Raw genomic sequence first — 22440 nt, forward strand, 5'->3', positions numbered from 1 at the left:
AGAAGAAGTGGATCAGCAAAGGGAGTGCATTACAGCCTAGTGGTCAAGCCAAGCAAGCGAAGCCAGTTGAGACTCCTAAGCCAAGTACCACCATTGGAATGAAAAGAAAAGTAACACCAATGGCAGCCCGAGCTTGGTCGAAGTCTTCTTTGAACCCAGAGCAAAGAGAAAAAGCGAGGGGAGAAGGCTTGTGTTTTGGATGCCTTCAGCCTCATCAGTGGAAAGACTGTCCACGAAACAAGGATCGTCGGATGCCTGAGATGGTGATCTGAGAATGCAACGTGGAAATGGAGGAAAGTTCTAGAGTAGAATAGATGCAGATTCAGCTAGCGGGATCTTCTCAAAGGTCAGTATCTATTTTGTTATGTGTGTCTGTTGCTAAGCTAGTAACTAGTGCAGCTGATAATGTCCTGTCAAAGCCCGCAACAACGGGGTATACATCCTTTAACGATACGGAGTTAATTAAGATGAAAGGGCAAGTGGCTTCATGATGTCATTGTGTTGTTTGATTCAGCGTCAACGCACAATGTAATTAACTCCAAGCTTGTAAAGAGGCTAAAATTAAAGACTAGCCCATCTGACTATGCATATACAGTCAGAATGGCAGACGGAAATTCAACTGAAGTATGGGACCAAAGGGTTACCCAGTTGGAACTTCGAATTCAAGACTATGCTGAGAAGCTTGATTTTGAAATGACAAAGCTTGCTCATGCAGACATAGCTCTGGGTAAGGCTTGGCATTCTAGGAAGAATCCAGACAGAGATTGGAAAAAGCACATTTATCAATTCAAGATGAATGATGTGCTGTATGTCTTACGAGGTGAAAAAGATATACCTCAAGGACCGTTGATTTCCGTAATGGAAGTTTGAAAAACTCCAGAAGAGTTTTTGTTTCTTTGTACAGTATCGGTAGAGCTGATTGATGGTCCTTCGGCTAGCACTGATGTTGCCCAAAATGGAGAGAAGGCAAGCTGGCTAATCAAATAGCAGAGGACTTCTCTGATTGTTTTAGGGATGAGTTACCTCCAGAGCGGAATGTTCAACATAAGATTGAACTAATCCTGGGGGTAGAACCTGTAAATAGACCTCCCTATAGGTTAAGTTACCGAAGAAACGGAGGTGCGAAGACAACTGGAAGAATACCTCAAGCTGGGGCAGATTCAACCCAGTTTCTCACCTTTTGCTTCGCCAGTGATATTAAAAAAAAAGAAAGATGATACTTTTCGGCTCTGTATAGATTACAGAGCATTGAATAATATCACTATTAAGCACATGTATTCGATGGCTCGGATCGATGATTTGCTAGATGTGTTACATAGGGCTGTAATTTTCAGCAAGATAGATCTTAAATGTGGCTACCATCAGATCCGTATTAGAGCCGAGGATGTGTATAAAACCGCTTCTAGAAGCAGGTTTGGATATTATGAGTTTTTGGTAATGCCATTTGGACTTACCAATGCTCTAGCTACATTCGTCATGCTTATGAATGATTTACTACGTCCGTATATCGGAAATTTTACAGTACGTTTTATTGACGATATTCTTGTATTCAGTAAAAGTATTGCTGAGCATTACGAACACTTAAGAATAGTGTTCAGTACTTGGAGGAAAGCCAGTCTTTATGTAAATAAAAAGAAAACTGTACTATGTATGGTAAGACTTGAATATTTAGGACTCATTATTACTCATGGGGGGGTAGAAATGGACCCAAAGAAAGTGGCTGCGATAAAGACTTGGCCTATCCCTCAGAGTTTGACTGCTTTGCGATCATTCTTAGGATTTGTCTAATTTTATCGAAGGCATATCAAAGGATATTCTGAAATAGTATCGCCATTGACTGATCTCACCTCAGATAAAGTACTTTTTATATGGGGACAGAATCAACAGGAGAGTTTTAACACCATAAAACAAGCTGTGGTCTCAGGACCGGTGTTAAAAATAGTTGGTCCCCAGAAACCGTTTTTCCTTGAAACCGATGCAAGTGGCATTGTGGTAGGAGCAGTTCTCCTCCAAGAGGGTAGGCCAGTAGCCTTTAAAAGCAAGAAGCTTTCTCCCTCTCAACAAAATTGGTCAACTCATGAATTGGAGTTGTATGCTGTTATCCATGCTCTGAAAACATGGAGACATTATTTATATGAATCAGAGTATTATGTTGATGTTGATCATGATACTCTGAAATATTTTTGTAAACAACTTGACTTAAGAGGCTGCCAAGCTAGGTGGGCAGAACTCATGTAGGAGTTTAACTTGACGATTCGGTACTGAAGAGGAAAGGATAATAAGGTTGCTGATGTGTTGTCACGCATTATGCATAATATGAGTTTCACGGTATTAGAAAGTGCTCTAATGACCGAGATAAGAGAAACTCAAAAGGTGGACGAGTTCGTCGTCCAGAGCCTTTGGCCTAAGGCTCATGTATTCAAACCCGGAGAAAAGGGTGACCTGGCATCCAGAAAAGGCCAAACTTATGCAAGATATATAATAAGAGATGGTATGCTGAAAAGAAATGGGAAGGTAGTAGTGTTTTGTTTCAGGAGATAGAGAATAATGCAAGACGCAAATCAACAAGAATCCTGGACCGAGGAACAATGCAAGTATGCAATCGGAAGATACCCACGGTGTTGGTTGCATGGCATGGTTTACCTCTATCAGAAGCAACATGGGAATCCGTATACCAGTTACGGAGAGTGTTCCTAGACTTTATCATCGAGGACGCTGATGCCTGAAGAGGGAAGGAATGTTACGCTCAAGTTGAGGTGACATGACGTCGGAAGGGTCAGTAGACCATTTCTTTTGAAGGATTAATGTCTGTATTATATTTGTTTGGGCTTTACGCAAAGGATTAGAAAGGAATCAAAGTCAAGGTCCTTAGTGAGGGTGATATGGCACGAGACTAGGTGGATCTAAGGCGAAGGGGTATAAATGCATTAAATGTGCCAAGGGGCAAATGATTTCAATGATATCCCAAGAGAGGGGTAAATGATGCATTTAGGAGGTACCCTAAAATATAGACATGTGGCATACTAGATCCATCTAGGGAATTGGGGCTTGTTGGAATTTGACAAGCAGGAACTTTCACGTAAGAGATTCTGTGAGCTTGCTTGCATCGAGGTTGCCTAGGAGGAAAATATGTGCCTATGCCCGTGATTGGGAAAAGAGAGTATGTTTATACGTGATATAAAGAAGGAGCTTCTGAGCTCTAAGTATGTTATTGTGGCTTATTGTTGAAGATTCTTGTGAAAATGATGCCAACCTCTGATGCAGCCAGCCATTTATCCGGCTCAGCACATTAGATCTAAGCTGATTTGGCATCGATGGATATGTGATATTTGCCTTTAATAATTTTACAGATAATCTCCCTTTGGAGAAGGAATGGATGAATTGACTTGATTGCTGCTTTGAGCTTTGATAGTAGGGCCTTGTTTTTGTAGTCCATGGTCTTTAATGTGGAGCCCTCGCTTTTGTGTTAGAAGGGTGAATATAATTGCCTTCACCCTACACCTTGCCTTCTAAGTAACTTACTCCCCTTGGAGAAGGAATGGATGAATTGACTTAATTGCTGCTAAGACCTTTGCTAGTAGGGCCTTGAATTGTAGTAGTCCTCCTTTGGAGTTAGAAAGGTCAACATAGTACTTGACCAGGACTTCACCCTAGATCTTTAATGTGGAGCCCTTGCTTTTGTGTTAGAAGGGTGAATATAATTTCCTTCACCCTACACCTTGCCTTCTAAGTAACTTACTTCCCTTGGAGAAGGAATGGATGAATTGACTTAGTTGCTGCTAAGACCTTTGCTAGTAGGGCCTTGAATTGTAGTAGTCCTCTCTTGGAGTTAGAAAGGTCAACATAGTTTACTTGACCAGGACTTCACCCTAGATCTCTCTCCCTTTGACTTATCATTGGCCTCTTTGATGAGGTTTTAGAGGAATATGCAAGCCATTTGATACTAGTGGTGTCAAAGGATAAGTTGATGGGTAGGAGAACCCAAGTCCAAACCATTGCTTCAATTGCCAAAGATAGACGAGGTGTGCTCCAATATGCAAGCTTCTTGGGGATATTTCCTAGGAAACAATTTGCTTCAATTGCCAAAGATAGACGAGGTGTGCTCCAATATGCAAGCTTCTTGGGGATATTTCCTAGGAAACAATTTGTATGGGAGGGAGGTTGCGAAGATTGACATTATAACCAAGATGATTGTGTGTGTGGACTCTTGAGTATGCATGATTGTATTAAGCTCTTAAAGTTTGAGCAGCATATGTCCACTTTCATGCAAGACAATTTCATCAATACACGGGAGTCAACAAACTCCTGACTTCTTGTAGACAAGGCAAGTGCTTAGGTGCTATTTTCTGCCCAAAGAATTCACTATTAGGTGTGTCAAAATGAGGAAGAATACATGATAAATAAAGGTAGCTGTATCTGGAGTCTCACGTGGCTTAGAAAGTTGAAACTTTGTTTAGTTAAATATATGTTAGGAAAGACATAGCTTTGTATGCACATGTCGATGGTTCCATCTTATAATAGGTACACCGTGCATAGTTGTCCATTAGGGTGCTGTATATACATAAGATATTCATTTTACGTATGCACCTATGTGTATATGATGTCTTATGAATCTCATTTGGCTTCTGTCTGGTGGACTTGGGACTTTCAATGAGGACAGTATACAAAGGGACTAATTAAAAAGATTCGCTTATGCTACAACAGGGTCTTGTATATAGCGCACATCTGGGATTGTGTTGTGCCCTTGGCTTTACAATCACAAGGCATGCAGGAAGCCCTGTTGTTTTAAAAGTTTCATGGGCCCTATGTACTCTATAACTTTTTTAGGAGATAGTGCTTCTTGTTGTGAAGAGGTTTTTAAATTGAAAAAGTCAAAATTTGAAATTATGATTCCTTTCCTCTCTACCTGGTTTGACACTGTTTGTCTGGATTTGTAGATAGTTGGTGTGTGTTCTCCTTGTTTTTGTTTTTTTAGGAGGGGATTGAGGAGGGATGGGGTGGGGAGGTGCGGTGGCAGATTCAAATTGTAATTGTATGTTTGCGAGCGTAAGTCTCACAGACATTGGACTGTGCCTACCTTGAGTCACTTGGGAAGAATGGAGGCACTGTTTTGTAACCCTGTGAATGATGAATACTGTAAGGTAAAAAAACTGTGCTTTTCAATTTGTTGTTACTGGTTAGCTGGGGCATGTTCCAGAATTCATGGAGATGTGTGACCTCAAGTGAGGTACCTTGGCTTACAAGTCAAGAACTGAAAGCTAGCCCTTGTACGATTTGCAATTCAGCAGAGAAGATGCTTTGTGTTCATTTGAGCATGCACCATGATTCCAATATTTTATGTTGGCATCATGGGTTCTAATGTGCTAGAAAATTCTTAAGTTAGAATAATTTATGTCTAATCATCTGTTCTTAATTGTTTGCAGGAACCCAAAATCAACAGCTATACTGCTTTCAGAGACGACGTTCTTCCTCGAATCAAAAGGCTTGGCTACAATGCAGTTCAGCTTATGGCGATTCAGGAACATGCTTACTATGCCAGCTTCGGGTCTTTTTCCAACTCTCTGTAGAAGTTGAATTCTTGACGTAAAAATTGTACTTTTTTCCCTGTTGCCTCATATTCTTTGCAATAATATAATTTTATAGCATGCTGGGATAATGATTTCAGGTAAAAAACAAGAGCATATTTTTTGAGGCAAAGCTTCCCAAAAAAAGTATACAGTGATCAGCTGTCTTCTAGGCTAAAAGGGGAAAAGTCTGAATGTTTGTGGTGCAGTTTGTCTCTCAGTGTTTGGCAATCAAGTTTGGAACACTGTGCACATTGTTGAAGCTTAAGATGCACATGTGCCTAACCCCATATGTGTGTGTGTGTGTGCGCGCGCGCGCTCCTTTGGCATTATAAAGTCCCTCTTCGACAACAGCTTTTCCTTTGGCGAGTCCTACTTGGCATTTTTCCATCTAGCGAGTTACTCGTGCATAGACATATTGCTCCGGCTGGTTGCCACAGATGTCTACACTCTGCTGAATCTGTGCTTCACATCTTCTGGCACTGTCCACACACTACTGATTTCCTCACTCTCATCCGACAGGGGCTTCGAGCGCGATTTCCTACTGTCGCATTTGGCAGGTTCTTTTGGTTGTTTGGTTTTCATCCAGCTAGATAGGGTTTTGATTTATTTTTTGTTTGGGTGCGCTACTGGGCACTGTGGACTCTATGGATGGACCGCAATCATAGAGTTTTTGGTGATCCTATTTTTCCATCTTTTGTTTTTTTAAAACGATCTCTGCAGCAATCGTTTTATGATTGCTTTCAGACTCATTTGATTGCTCATGATGTATATACAGCTTACACTGAGATTTTCAGTTGAGTAGTAGTTACTCCACTTTTGAAGTAACTATGAATGTAATTATTTTACAGAAATAAAATATTTCTTCTCACAAAAAAAAAAAAGTGTGTGTGTGCTCCTTTAGAGAGTACAGATATTGATCTAGTTCCTATGTCTGTGAAGATTGTGCCAGAGTCTCTTTCTATTCAAGATGCTGATGTTTCTTTTTTTCTGGAGTCTTTTCATCCTATGTTGCAATAGGTTTTTGTCCCTGTGATTCAAAAATTCCGGCTTCCAGCTTATATTAAGAAGAATCACAAGGGCAAAAAACAAGTGGTTTTTACTGATGGTGTAGTTTCTTCACTGCATCAATTTTTACAAAGCAACAATCTGAAACTGGAGAATGTTGTGTTTGATCCTCCTCCAATTTGATCTTGTAACTTTTTACTTAGCTGCCTCATGACTTTTGCTGTGAGGCTTTACTTGTAAATTTTTTCTTTGTACTTATTGGTGGGTTTTTACCTCTTTTTGGCGTTTCCCACACAGAAATAAAAGATTTTACTAAAAAAAAGTGTGCGTGCGCGTGCGCATCACAGGACTATTTGGCGTATTCTCACTACCATGCTGCTTCCTTTCCTACTAGTTTCCCGTTTGTTTACTGATCTTCCTCTTTTGGATTGGAGATTTGATCGAGGCATTCTGGGGTATTCTACTTTCTCCTTTGCGGATCTCACTGCCAAGCAAATTATCTTCTTCTTCTACCGCAGCCATGGATTCATGAGCGGGGTCTTTCTATTAGGCATCTTGATTGCTTGATGGAAGGTTTATCTTGGCCATATTTGAAATAGTAAGCTCCCGCTTTGACAACGGCTTTTTTTATGGCAGTGTTTGGTTGGTGCTTTGCTAGTGGGTTCTTTCTTGGCTGCCAAGTGCATTACTTCCTCGCATTGTCCATCTTGTTTGCATGTGCGGGAGACCATCCTTCATCTACTTTGGACTTGCCCAGTTGCCCGTGACTTTCTTCATGAATTGGGGACTTATCTTCGTGCCTATTTTCCTCGTGCATATAATCTTATGAAATTGGGCATAAGATTTGTCGGAGATGTGGTGGATCGACATGGTTATGTGCTCTCATTTCCACAAGCTTGCAGGACATTCCCCTTGGGTCTGCATCATAGGCCCATTTGGCGAATACTTACAACTATGTTGCAGCCATTTCTTCCTGTTCCTCCGTTGTTTGTTCAGGATAGATTACTGGACTGGAATCTGATTTCCTTGTCTCCTGCTACCTGTTCACTTTCACTGCATAATTTGACATCTTCGATGGTCTACAGATTTCTTCTTCCACCGCCATGGATTGATAAGCATGCCAACACTCTTTGGAATTTGGATAGGCCTTTATCTTGGTGGCAATCAAAACTTAGGAAAATTTGGAAAGCTAAATTGCCATTGAAACAGAGGCTCTTCCTTTGGAGATGTATAGTGGGAGCTTTTTCCATTGGGGTGAAATTGGAAGCACGTCGTATTGCTTCCTCTTCCTGCCCCCGTTGCTCTCATCACCATGAGACAGTTCCCCATTTGTTATGGTCTTGCCCGCACTCTCGAATACTGATCACTCATGTCTCTCATTTGCTACGGCTTCGGTTTCCCTCTATCAGATTCGGGAAACTTTTCTGGATGTTTGGATGCTTCTCACCTGAGATGTCTCCATTCCTCCTTTTCTTTCACTGGGCTCGCTTTTGGGTACTATGGACTATTTGGACACAGAGATTGCATTTTAGGATGGGACAACAGTTTCCTCAGGCATATGCTTTCTTCAGAATGTTCCTCAAGCAATCTTGATATGGTAGTTATGCTGCGAGGGACTTGGATGCTACTAGCCTTGAAGTGTTCTCTCGCTGTTTTTGAGTTCTTTCATTAGGCTTTCCTTTGGAGTCTAATGTCATGTACATTGATTTCATGCTAATTTTATAGTTACTGGTTTCACAAAAAAAAGGTGTGTGTGTGTGTGTGTGTGTAGGTAGTGAATCGTGTGTGTGCGGTGGGCCGGTGAGGAGAGATGGAGCCCTCCTTCTCTCTCCCTGTCTCTGTCCGTACCATCGCCGTCCGTACCGTCCGTACAATCCCAGACCCTACCGGCTCCTCTGTCATCCGTACAGCTGCCGTCAGCTGTATGGTTTTTCGCACCGTCGATGTGTAGGCTGCTGCCTTCCGTACCGCCCGCGTACAATCTCCTGCGCAGTCTCCTGTACTCTTTTCGTACCCTGTGGACCCCCCGTACAACCCTCCGTTCCTACTGTACGGACTTCCGTACAGGCTGTACGGTCGACTGTACACTCTATACGGCAGATCGTACAACCTGTACAGTCCCCTGCGCAGTCCCCTCTCTCTTTTGTTTTCTCAGCCTCGAGATCTTCTTCTGCCTCTGCTCCTACTCGTGTGTTCCTTCGGCGAAAGCATGGTGGTCTGCCTGCCTCCCCTTTCATTAAATCGACAAAGCTGGATAATTCTGATGGCCCTTCTTCTTCTCTCCAGCTGGATCTTCTTCGACAATTATGCTCTGCCTCTGTTACAGAAGTTCCTTCATCGAGTTTCCCGCTTGTTTGTTCCTTGGATTCTGCCCTTTTGGTCTCTGGTCTTTGACAGGCTCAACAATTTGGAGTCTGCCTATACTTCATGGGCAAGGTTTTATCTTTAGCTTAGCTTCGTCATTGGGCTGATGTTGCAGTGGGTCTGGATTGTATTTCTTCCTTTGCTTTCTAGGCAAAGGATTTTACTATGTCCAATGCACTTTGACTGAGATGGTAGAGCGCCTTATCAATGATGCGGGCGTTCCTGGAGCGGGTTTCTTCGCCTATGTTATGCCCTGGGATCCGCTTTTCGATCCTTCTGCAACACTTCTGACTCACTGTCCGGTTTGGATTACTCTCAAAGCGCTGCCTGTGCCTCTTTGTTAGCATCTTCCAACTCTTGCAGCTTTTTTGGGAAGGCCTCTCCATATTCCGAGATAGGAGTTCTTGCAAGCCTCCCGTGATGTTCGTCTTTGCATCCTGTGGGATATGATGCAGCCCGTGCCATCTACTTTGGATCTTGATTTGGGATTTGCTCATCCGATGCATATCAAGCTCCATTTTGCATCTTTCCCCACTGCATGTTATCGGTGCCGACAGGTTGGTCATTTTGCACATGCTTGCCCTTCTATATCCAGGCCCATACCACCTGCTTCTTCTTCAGCTGTCAAGGTTACTCTACGTTCTCCTCCGGTTTCTACTATGGCTTCTTTGGCGAAGCCCTCTACTGCTCCGAAGCACCACTGGAGGAAGGTTGATAAATCACAGGCAAATCTTCCTCTTGCTGAAGAAGCTCAGGATTGCACCCTTGTTGAGCACCATCAGTTTTCTTCTACTCAGGATATGGATGTACCCCTTGCAGAGGGCAATTTACAAGATGACATGCATGCTCTCTCTCAGGATACTGCCCCTGCTCTTACTCAGATTGATCCTCCGAATGAAGCTCAAATGCTGAACCCTGCTTCATCAAATGCAGCTTTTTCATCGGAAGATACGGATGTTGATTTAGCTTCTCTGCCTTTGATGCCTGTGCCAGAGTCTCCTCTGTCAAGGATGTAGAAGTACCTTTTTAACTGGAATCTTTTCATCCCATGTTACAACAGGTTTTTGACGCTCTGATTCAAAAATTTTGGGTGCCAGCCTATATCAAGAAGAATCACAAGGGCATAAAACAACTTGTTTTTATTGATGGTGTGGTTTCATCACTGCATCAGTTTTTACAGCAGAACAATTTGAAGCTGGAGGATGCTGTGTTTGACTCTCCTCTAGCTTGAGATGTAACCTTTTACTTGGCTACCTCATGACTTTTGCTATGAGGTTTTATCGGCTCTCTTTGTTGATCCAGGTTGCCCTTATATCAGCCAGCTCCTCCTCTACTCCGGTGTGTCGTGGAGCTGACCCAAATGTATAAACGTTTGTGATGCGTTCCTGTGCGCGGTCAGCCTCTGTGTTCTGTGGTCTAGCCGCCTCCTGTTGCTCTCTGATTCCTCGCAGTAGTCTCCTTGTGCTAGCACATCTGCGTTAGATAGAGCCCAATGCAGACGTGGTTATGGAAATGGATCAGTCATGACAATGGACTGAAGACACTCCCTTCTAGGTAGAGGCAATGGTAGCGTCCCCGGATCTCATACTAGGTTGGGTAGGCACAAAGAAAATGCTCCTCACTCTCAATCGCCCCTAGTGTACATAGCATGCAGATCCTCTACTCTTTGGGTATCCTTGCAGCTCTCCTTGCCCAATCCTCAACTGATGAGACGAAACCCGCATATGTCCAATCACAATTCTCAATGCATGTGAGACTCCTATGTCCTCGAGATACTATGGCCTGATGATGAATCCTTCCTCCGCTACTCTCAAGAAGTGATCGCAGTAAAATTGAGTCTTGGTGGGGAACCACTTGTCCCTCCCCAAGTCCCAGATGTGTGGAGCTAGAGGAATACGATTGATCTCATCTCGTGGGATCGACTCGGAGTGGCGTGTTAGGATACCGTGCCTGGCAAGCCATGTAGATATGCGTGCATACCATGTATCTGCCCCACCCTCTGCAAGTCGTCTAGATGATTCTAGGGCTAGCCTCGGAGGTCTCCAATGAGGTAAGTCCTAGACTTTATGTATGAATGTCACTATCTGAAAGATGGCATCCACTTGGAGAGGTGTCATGACAAACTCTTCTTGTACTATATCGTGTGGGACTGAGGGCTTAGATCGAATCATCCTGCACCGCATAATTGGTTGTAGCCGCCCAAACTTCCTCCACTCTGTCCTCGGGAGGTGGCATTCACAGAAGGGTGATGCATACATTGTAGTCGGTCGCACTAGCGTATCAAAAAAGCTAGCCCTTCGTCAATGGATCGTGGAGAAAAGCATTGTCGCTCTAGCTGAGCCAAAGCACTCCGCCCTCGTGTCAGGTTGCATGGGTCATCGTGAAAGTGAGTCCTGCGACGTCTGCTCCCAAATATGTGTAGGAATGCACTATCTCGACTGGCTCGCTATGATAGGTGAAGCTGAGTCGGCGCACCACTGCTTGTGAAGACCATAACCTTGGTCTTGCCAAGGTTGACTGTCAGGTCTCTCTCTTTGCAGCCCTTCCATTGAAGATGACTATGTCATCAACGTATAGCAATATCTGTACCATGAGGTCGGCTAGTAATGACCCCTCACCTCCCAGGCTGTCTATGAAGGATGTGATCTCATCGATGTAAAGTCTGAATAGAGTCAGTGAGAGGGGGCAACCGTGCTTCACCCCGATCGTGCTCTCGATCCAATATGATAGCCCTTGTGGGGCACGAACTCTGCCTCTGACTGACTCATATAGGCTTATCACACCCCAGATCAACGTCTTTGGAATTTGCATCTCCTGTAGGCTCCTGATAGTGCAAGATCATAGGACAGTGTCAAAGGCTTTCCAAAAGTCAATGAAGCATGTGTACACTTTCTGGTGTTTGGACCTTGCCTCCTCAATGATAGCCCTCAGAATGAAGATGTGATCTAGAGAGTAGTCCTACCTCTTGAACCTTGCCTTCCCTAGTGCCCGCTCCCCTGTGCCTTTATATAGTTGTTGATCCCCCTCTCTAGTACCAATCCATAAATCTTGGCCAATGTGTGGCTAATCATGAGGGTGCAGTAGTTCCAAGTATCCATGGGGTCTCATGCTTTGTGTACGGTACAATAGTGATGGTGCTCGAAGTCGGTGGGAAACCGTGGCTTACATCATGGTTTGAACAACTGTGCTAGAACTAGGGCTAAGACCTCTTGCCCATGTGCGAAATGCTCAGTCTGTAAGCTCTCATGATCCTGTGCCTTCTGGTTGTGTAGCCGGTGAAGCGCAGCCCGTACATTCTTTGTAGTGAAGAAGTGACAAGTAGTGGGCCTAGGCGTAGCAGACAGAGCATGCATAAGTGTGCCACACTCTAGGATCAAGGATGGGAATGGGTGGCTTCCCCTCCAAAAGAAGCTCCCATCTAGTGGTCAGATCTCCTCCTCGAAATGATGTAATGGTTTGTGCTATCTTGTGTGTGAGGATGGCTTGTCTCTTGCGGCGTGTTAGTTGTTGGAAGATCTTTTGTGCTGCTGATGATGTCAACTAGCCCTAGTCGTGATATGACTATGTTGTACTTAGGACTTAGTACTGCCATTTTGCATTTTTTTGCATTCTGCATTAGTATGGATGCTCGTTTAGTAGCTCCACTACCACAGCTCATTGTATCAGGTTTTTCAGTCTCATAGACCCATTGGTCTTCCTAAGACTTTTATAAACTTTCTTTCTGCTCTCGTCGTCAAACCAAGGGTTTCGAGGCATCTTCCCATCTTAGCCCCGTGTGGATCTGGTCGTAGGGAAGGATATGGTGGCAACGTCCTATATCACCGAGGCAAGGTTATCCGTCGAGACGTGTGCGAGGTCTATATCATCACCATATAGGATTGGAACTCTCTGTCTAAGTGGCTCACATATACTGGGTCGAGGGCGCGGTTAAAGTGGACCTGGATATGAGCAAGTGTGACAAGAAATCTCCATGTGACTGGTTTGGTAGTGGAGATACAAAAGACTAGATATATGTGGTCAGCTTCGACTTGGGGAGGGGTTACTGAGAAGTCATGTATCTGCCTTGAAGCAAAAGCTAGTGGGCCAAGTAGGTAATCCAATGTGCTTGCCTCCCCACCGTGTGGGAAACAAGTGAATCCCCTAGATGATGGCCATCTCTGAAGGCCACTGTTGATGAGGTTGTCGACGGCTCCCAACTCAAGTAAATGTCGTCCGTATGCTGTCATATGTGAGGCATTTGCAGAATGTCTCAGGATCCCAAACTCTAGTGCATCTAGCTCCGGAATCATTTGGGGATCTCTCTCATATGTGAAGTCTAGTAGGCCCACTTGTCTATCTCTTGTCCTTGCATTGAAGTCCCCTAGGAGGAGGGTGTCTCCTTCCCTGGAGAACTTTGTGGTGTCATCATGTATTGTCTCAAATGGAGTGTGTCCATGTGTAGTGACCTCATGAGCATATGATGACTTATCGAGGGGGAAGTAGCGTACCACAATGAAAATTGGTTGTGCATTTGGCAAGTGGTCACGTATCCACATATGACGTGCATGATGCTCTTCTTGTGCCACAGAGATAAGTGGTCTTAGATGTGTTTTGAAAAGGACATCTCTACACCCGAGCCTTGTACCCCACTATCTCTGCTCAGTTCTCTCCTATGAGCTGACTCCGATGTATATCCTGTCACTGTGGGCAGCCCTGTCTCGCTCTCATGTGTCTCGGTGTAGAAAATAATGTCTCTATTTGTGTATGTCTCTGAAAGGCCACTTGGGGTGGACCAGACGGTGCCATTACAGTTCCAAAGAGCCATGCTTAATCTACTTTGTGTCTCTGTCTCATAGGCCCAACACCGTCATGTACTATCTGTATCTCCTCCACCTCTTTGTGCCCTTTCTTGAATTATTACCTTATCATCTCGATGTACAGCCCATTTTCCTTCTTGCCTCGCAGCCATCACTCAAGTCATTCCTTCCCTTCTGTGCTCTTGTTGTAAGAGCGTAAGATCATCATCCAAGTAGGTTCTAGTCCCCGTTAGAGCTGCCCTAATACTCATGAAGGTAGGCGAGTCCGCTAGTATCCGAAATCTCACAATCATAGGTCTTGTTCGTGCATCATCCTTTCCTATCCTCGAAGCTAAGAATGACCCCCATTTTAGTGATCAAAGCTTCAGCATCCGCCGTTGTAGTGTGAGGCCTCTAACAAGGGCATTTAGTGCTTTACTATTTCTTCTCTTCTCTTCCTCTAAGGCATCGAAAATAAACTCTTTCTTTGTTGGGGCTGCTTTGCCCTTATTGACCACTTCTTTCCATCCTTTCATCTTTGCCTACCCTTTGTCTATTTGTTTAGAGAACTCCTCATGTTTCCCTTGGATTGTCATATGTAGGGCAGCCATCTCCGTCTTTAGCTTTTCATTTTTATGTTTTCAGCATATTCAGCTCCTCATTAAGAGGTGGTTGGATCTCACCCTCTTCAAGTGGAGTGCGGGCTTTCTATAGTTCATTTTTGTCCTTGAGATTGGCAATTTGCATTTCTAGTTCCTCGCCCAAGTCCGAGTGTAGGAAGCTGGAGGAGATCTAACCATATGATACGGTTAATGTGATCTCGTGGGATCCTCTCGGCGATCCATAATGTACTGAAAGTGGTGGAGCTGGTTCATCTAAATACCCTGATTGGCAAACCATGTGGATACACGTGCATACCATGCTATGATGACCCCGCTCTTTGCTAACTGTCCGGATGACTCTAGTGCCATCCTCGACATTCTCCGTTGACTAAGGCCAAACTTTGTGGAGGAATGTAACTGTATGAAAGATGGCATCAATCTGCAGTGGTGTCATGGCGAACTCTGCCTGTGCTCACTGATGGGGGACTGAGGGCTTACTCTAAATCATCCTAGACCCCTAATCACTTGTAGCCACTCAAATCGTTTCTAGTCTGTCACGGAGAGATCACTCCCCTAGAAAGGGGCTGCATACATGGCAGTTGGTTTACAGAGCTTCAGGGATAGAGCCGTGGGATAGGTAGGCTTCCGAAGAGATCACGAGACTCTAGATCACATACTCATACTCAAAGGTGACACTAAGGAGGTTAGGGCACGAAGATATAGGGTTTTTTGCTGCTTTGTAGATTTCCACAAAGCTTTTAGCTCAGTACCAAGAGCTCAACTTATCAGCTGTTTGCAGTAGTTGGGGTATGATGAGGAGATCATTTGGGCAGTCATGGCACTTTATGAGAGAGTCTGAGGAAGCGTTCGGGCATGTGCAGGGTGGACAGAGGAGATTATGAGCACTATTGGATTCAAACAAGTTTGTCCATTATCACCAATCTTGTTTGATACATCATCACCATGTCAAAAAGAGATGGCATGTAGGAGAGATCAGTTTGATATATTGTCCTACACATCAGAATTGCGCATATCTTGTCACCAAGGCTGTACCCAAAGAAAAGTTTGAAGTTTCCTGCAAAAGATTTAGGCTTACTTCCATTTGGTGACTGATCTATGAACTTGTACATGTTTCACCCTATCACTACATGGGTTTTTTAAAGATGTTAGTAGTGGGTTAGTGTGAACATCTTATCCAAGGGGCACTTATATCCCCAATTTGGGGTTGCCCACTATGGTTTAGTTAGGGCTTTTATTTTGGTTTGAGGGTAGATAACCCTAACTGTGAGTTGTACTTTGACATTCTAGCAATAACTGTTCTTGGTTTTCCTCCATGTTTTCCTTACTCCATTTTCTATCCTTCTCCATATCTTTCTAAAATCTGGAGTCTATGCAGAGTTTAGCTGAATGGATATTTTTTAAGAACAGAACACCATGATCTGATTTGGGAAGGTGCTGAACAAATACTACGGAGCATAAATTTTGGGACTGACCAAACAATGTACCACAATTTTCTGGTAGACAAACCTGGCATCAGCCCAGTACACTGTTTCACTATATATTACGCGAAAGTCTATGTAGAGTTGGCCGAATGGAAATTTTGGAAGAACAAAACGCTATGATCTCCTCTAGTAAAGTGCTGAATAGAAGTGGAAAAGACTAAGGAGCATAGATTTTGGGTCTAATCAAACAAAATACCACATTTCTTTGGTTGAAAACCTGCAGATTAGAAGCCTTCAAAGTGAGTCAAATTGAACAAGAAAATTGTGCATGAAATGGGAGGGCAAATTTTCTGCTGTAGTTTTCCCCCTCAGTGGACGACCCTGAAGTGACCCAATCGTGCAATGGAATGGAAGTCTGCACAGATCACCGGCTCGTGGCCTGTGCATCTGCTGTCTTGACATGCTTGATATGAGCTATGCTGTGTGTTATAAAAATGTATGGTATCCATCATACCTGATGATCTCTATCCCTGTAACTGTTTATCTAGGAGTGGGAAATTGTTTTTTGTAGGTTTTTCACATGTAGGTTCTGTTTTTTGTGCTTATGGTTTTTATCATGAATAAATTGATCTTTTAATCATTTGTAATTTACAACAATGCATTCTCAGTGCTGCTATTTGAATTTGCAGCTATTTAGTTAGTGGTGTGCTTACACGAGACTTATTTGTTGCTATGTGCAGGTATTTACTTAGTGGTGTGCTTACCCGAGACTTATTTGTTGCTATGTGCAGGTATCATGTGACGAATTTTTTTGCAGTAAGTAGTCGCTGTGGAACTCCAGATGACTTGAAGAGTCTAATTGACAAGGCACATGAGCTGGGGATTGTTGTGCTTATGGACATTGTCCACAGGTTGTAGTTCTCTCCCAACTTCCAAGTACTCAGCTGCTGAGCGTACTCTGACGTGCTATATTAACCTGCCTCCTGCCTTTCTGATTAGAGGCTGGGGTCAAGTAGTAACATTATCCACTCAACTGGCAAAGAAAAGGATAAGAACAACAATAAATACTTCCAAGGAACCAATCATACCCTTCTTGCCTTGCATGTTGCCACCCGAATTTATAAGAGGGGAACTTACAATAAGCTTATAATGAATTATACGGTTTAAGTATCAACTTACGTGCTCAATTTTCTTGTATTGTGATGATCACTGGAGTTCCTCTTAGTTGTGGGAGAGATTAACAAATTTCTGATGTAAAGGAATCCTTCTCTCTGATGCTTGCTGTTTTTTGACTGTTGCTGATGCTACATATATATTACCACCTTTGAACTGGCATATCGTGAACAGTGACCCATAGAGTTATGTTCATGTTGTCTCTTCCCTTCTATACTTGGCATGCCAATCTTACTTTTGTTGTGGCCTTGTGATATGCAGCCATGCATCAAATAATGTCTTAGATGGATTAAACATGTTCGATGGGACAGATTCCCACTATTTTCACTCGGGTGCTCGAGGATATCACTGGATGTGGGACTCAAAGCTTTTCAACTATGGAGAATGGGAGGTGAGCTACCTTACATAGAGTATAACATGCCCTCGCAAGCACACACCTGCGTGCATAAATTCCTGCCCGTCCATGGAGTGGTGGTGGTGGTGGTGGTGATGATGAGGTTTATTCCAAAAACAGCGTTGCAAAAATGAGAAATAACACCCAAGAGTGATATCTGAAACAAAAGGAAAAAGAACATATCTCTACGGGAAACAGTGATATCTGAAAAAAGAAAAAGAAACATATCTGAAACGGTGATATCTCTATGTGAGGGCATACGCATCATATCATATCAGTCCGCAAGAGATCAATGGCACCACTGAGAATCAATATCTCCAAAAGGCTAAAAAAGTGTGTGTGTGTGTGTGTGAGAGAGAGAGAGAGAGAGAGAGAGAGAGAGAGAGATCATCTGAGCAAGTAGAACATGTATTCTGTCTTTGTGAGACTCGTCTGTGTCTAATAGATGTGTCACTCAACAGGGAGTGCTGTACATTCCAATTGGCGGAACAAGCGAGTCTAGAAGAAGAGACTTGCTATTGGGGTCTTGGAAATGGGAAAACACTTACAATCAAGTTTGGCAAGTGTGGTATACCCTCTGCTCAAAAGCCTACATGGCTGATCTCGTCATGAAGAAAAGGACCCCTAGGTACACATAAGATGCAATAACCTCCACACGTGCTACGTCAAAGGTAAACTACCCTTGATTAGGGCTTTTTGAGACGTATTGAAAATCATGGCTTGAGGTTGACTTGAAGTCATGTGCCTCATAGAAAGTCTGGAGTGCATTTAAATGTCGCTAGAGACCTTCCTTGAGGAGGAGAGTAAAACCACATCATGCGTATAGTAGAATCGAGATTAGGGAACCAACTAATAGTGAACCCGCTCCTCCCATTTTAGAATGAAGAACTTGAGCTCATCAATATGTTTGGGAAACAAGGTCGTAATAAAGGACAATCTTGTTTGGCCCTAATTGTGCTCTTAGTCTCTGCTGTCCAGCCAGTTGAAGTCTTGACTGTGCTTGATACCCGCTCATGTAGTATATTGACTGCCCAAATGATGCCCTCACTAACGTGAAAATGTGGTCCAGCATAGCATCATCTGCCCGAAAACCTATAGATCTGAATCATTCATACCTTGGAAACTGACTAACATAAGTGTTGATTGCTGATGCGTAAATTTTGGACATAACAGGTCTGATTATCATAATCTGTGAGAGGGCATGTGGACCCTTTCTCAAGAAACTTCTACAAGAAATCCTCGGAGTTATTGCTAAATAGAAGGTCTAGGTGGGGGCCGGCGATCATAGTTACACTGAAACGCCGAAACGGCGCAACAAAGGCCCGAAACGCTGTTTCCCCCATGCCAGACCCCCTGAAACGCGAAACGGCCCTGAAACCCGAAACGCAGGCTGAAACGGTGATCAGAAACGCGATTTCAGACCCGAAACGCGCCGTTTCGGGTGCTGTTTTGGGCGTGACCTAAAAAGAGGGCAAAACAATAAAAATGCCGCCCGCGCCGTCGCGTGTTTTTGCCCTTCTGTCTGTTGCTCTCCCCTCGATTTCTTGCCCGCCTGGTTCTCTCCCGAGTCCCGAGTCCCAGCCCTACGAGTGGGTACTCTTTTGGACACCCGGCTTTGGTCACTAGTGAGCACATTTCCTTTCTCGAATCTCTATGCTTCTCTTGCCACAAACTGTTTTTTTGCTGCAACCATTGATTCTTGCCTTTTCCCTTTGAAATTTGATCTATTGCAGCTTGTACAAGTGCTCTTTTTGCTCATGGATATGGCTTCACAAAGCGTTGTCCCTCACCAAGAGAAGGAGTTCACCCAATCGGATTATTGGTGGAGCCAAGTTGATTTGGTAGGCAAGTATGACTCTAAGAAAGCAGGAGCTCGCAAGTTTAGATGCAGATGGTGTGGATTGGAGCGAGGAGGGAACCTTGATAGGGTCAAATGTCATCTTCTTGGCATCAAGGATGGGGGGATTGGACTATGCTCCGTAATCTCACCACAAGAGAAAGAAAGGTTGCAAAGAGAGGCTGAAGTATTGCCCACTACAAAAAGGGCAAAGACAATGCTTCCACTGGTGTAGGAGCTTCTTTAGGTGCTCATGCAGCACGTGTTCAGCAGGCCACTGCATTTCGGAGTCCTCTTCCCTCTGCTCCCATGGCTTCTTCTTCTGCGAGTGCACATGGAGCTCCTGCTAATATTCCTGCTACATCTCGGTCTACTTCACATAGGCAGGGCAGTCTTTACACATCATGGCATCCGCAAAGGAAGGCACAAGTAGATGCAGATGTGGCCCGATTTTTTTACTCCAATGGGATTAGCTTCAATGTTGCTAGATCACCCTACTTCAAAGAGATGGTGTCAGAAATCAAAACATTTGGATCCACATATACCCCTCCCACATTTGATGCTTTGAGGGGCAAGCTTCTAGAGGATGAGGTGGTGGCAGTTAAGCAAGCTATTGAACCTGTGAAAGAGAAATGGGTAAAGTATGGGGTAAGTTTGGTTGCAGATGGATGGAGTGATGTGCGAAGTCACTCACTAGAGGGTATCCTTGCATATTGTAGGGGATCTGCACTCTACATACACTCCATAGAGTGTGGAGTGCAACAAAAAACAGCACCTGTATCGATGCAAATGTGGGCAGATGTAGTGGAATATGTGGGGCCGTCTAATGTTTTGCAACTTGTTTCAGATGGGGAAAATACCAATAAGGCAGCAGGTGCATTATTGGAGCAAAAGTATCCTCATATCCAGTGGAGTGCTTGTGTAGCACATTCCTTGAATAATTTATTGAAAGACATTGGCAAATTGAATTGGGTCAAGAATGTTATTGACAATGGAAAAGAGGTGGTTACATAATTTTTCTCTTGCTTTGTACCGTAAATTTCGCAACAAGGAGCTTTTGAAGTATGTAGAGACAAGATTTGCATACAACTTCTTGATGCTTCGCAGGCTCCTTGAAATGAGACCTGCACTGAAACAAGTTGTGGCAAGCCCAGAGTGGGATGCATGGCCCACTTCTAGGCAAGCTCTTGGAACTTATTGTTATGACTTGTGCATAGGCAGTGATGAATTTTGGGCTGATGCATCTCACATTGTTGATCTATGTGTATATACCTAGATGAATCCAGGAACATTCCCAAACTCATCCTCTAAAAACACAACATAGTGCAGTTTCAATCTCATGATAGTCACTCACAAGGTTGAAAACCATAAACTCCATCATGCATAGCAGGGACTAGCTACTATGACATCCCCACTGACGTCATCAACGCCCAACAGTGGGTGTAGACCATAGTGCATCTCACATTGTTGATCTATGTGTGCCTATTGTGAAGTTGCTTAACCGAGTTGATGGAGATATGCCTTTTCTTGGTAAGGTGTATGAGGGGATGGATCGGATGATTGAGAATATCAGAGAAATAGAAAAGGATCCCCAAAGGTTGAGAGAATTGGAAGAGTTGGCTGTGAGCAAATGGAATCAATATTACTCTCCCATGCATGCAGTTGCCTTTGTGTTGGACCCGGAGTTTCAATACAAGAAGGCAAGTGCACAACAGAGTGATGCAGAGGTTGTTCGTGGTTGGAGCCTCACTCTTTAGAAGATGGTGCCAACTCCTGATGGACGGCGGAGGATAAAAGACCAGCTTGCCAATTATCACAATAAGGAAGGCATGTATGGATGGCCAGATGCACAGCATGATAGGTAATATTACTCATTTTAATTTTTTGATTTTAGGATCTTGTAATTTGTTATTTAATACAATATTAGAAATCTGAAATTTATGAGTTTTGGAATTTCAGATTTCGAGTTGGGGCTGTTACATGGTGGGAGGATTATGGAGCTGATTCCCCCGAGTTGCAAAAGCCTTGCCACAACTTGTTTCAGTGCAGGTCTCATTTGAAGGAGCCTGCAAAGCATCAAAAAGTTGTATGCAAATCTTGTCTCTGCATGCTTCAAAAGCTCCTTGTTGGCAAATTTACGGTACCAAGCAAGAGAAAAATTATGTCGTGTGATGAAGTTAACCACCTCTTTTCCATTGTCAATAACATTCTTGACCCAATCCAATTCGCCAATGTCTTTCAATAAATTATTCAAGCAATGTGCTACACAAGCACTCCACTGGATATGAGGATACTTTTGCTCCAATAATGCACCTGCTGCCTTATTGGTATTTTCCCCATCTGAAACAAGTTGCAAAACATTAGACGGCCCCACATATTCCACTGCATCTGCCCACATTTGCATCAATATAGGTGCTATATTTTGTTGCACTCCACACTCTATGGAGTGTATGTAGAGTGCAGATCCCCTACAATATGCAAAGATACCCTCTAGTGAGTGACTTCGCACATCACTCCATCCATCTGTAACTAAACTTACCCCATACTTTACCCATTTCTCTTTCACAGGTTCAATAGCTTGCTTAACTGCCACCACCTCATCCTCTAGAAGCTTGCTCCTCAAAGCATCAAATGTGGGAGGGGTATATGTGGATCCAAATGTTTTGATTTTTGACACCATCTCTTTGAAGTAGGGTGATCTAGCAACATTGAAGCTAATCCCATTGGAGTAAAAAAATCGGGCCACATCTGCATCTACTTGTGCCTTCCTTTGCGGATGCCATGATGTGTAAAGACTGCCCTGCCTATGTGAAGTAGACCGAGATGTAGCAGGAATATTAGCAGGAGCTCCATGTGCACTCGCAGAAGGAGCTGTAGTAGCAGAGGGAAGAGGACTCCGAAATGCAGTGGCCTGCTGAACACGTGCTGCATGAGCACCTGAAGAAGCTCCTACACCAGTGGAAGCCATTGTCTTTGCCATACTTCAACCTCTCTGTGCAACCTTTTTTTCTCTTGTGTTGAGATTACGGAGCATAGCCCAATCCCCCCATCCTTAATGCCAAGAAGATGACATTTGACCCTATCAGGGTTCCCTCCTCGCTCCAATCCACATCATCTGCATCTAAACTTGCGAGCTCCTCCTTTCTTGGAGTCATACTTGCCTACCAAATCAACTTGGCTCCACCAATAATCTGATTGGGTGAACTCCTTCTCTTGCTGAGGGACAACGCTTTGTGAAGCCATATCCATGAGCAGAAAGAGCACTTGTACAAGCTGCAATA

At 43.7% G+C, this 22440-nt stretch overlaps 1 protein-coding gene across 1 annotated transcript in view; it reads left to right on the forward strand.

The window, feature by feature from the left end:
• Nucleotides 1-22440, forward strand: part of SBE2.2 (starch branching enzyme 2.2) — a 185093-nt gene that overhangs the window by 75728 nt on the left and 86925 nt on the right. The window contains exons 11-13 of the mRNA XM_087402084.1: nt 5424-5545; nt 16547-16666; nt 17190-17319. Of these exons, the coding sequence (XP_087258210.1) occupies nt 5424-5545; nt 16547-16666; nt 17190-17319 (372 nt within the window). The remainder of the gene's footprint in view (nt 1-5423; nt 5546-16546; nt 16667-17189; nt 17320-22440) is intronic.

This window comes from Dipteris shenzhenensis, chromosome 30 (assembly GCF_047967505.1).
Source record: "Dipteris shenzhenensis isolate YYH24624 ecotype China chromosome 30, Dip_SZ_1.0, whole genome shotgun sequence".
Taxonomy (NCBI): domain Eukaryota; kingdom Viridiplantae; phylum Streptophyta; class Polypodiopsida; order Gleicheniales; family Dipteridaceae; genus Dipteris; species Dipteris shenzhenensis.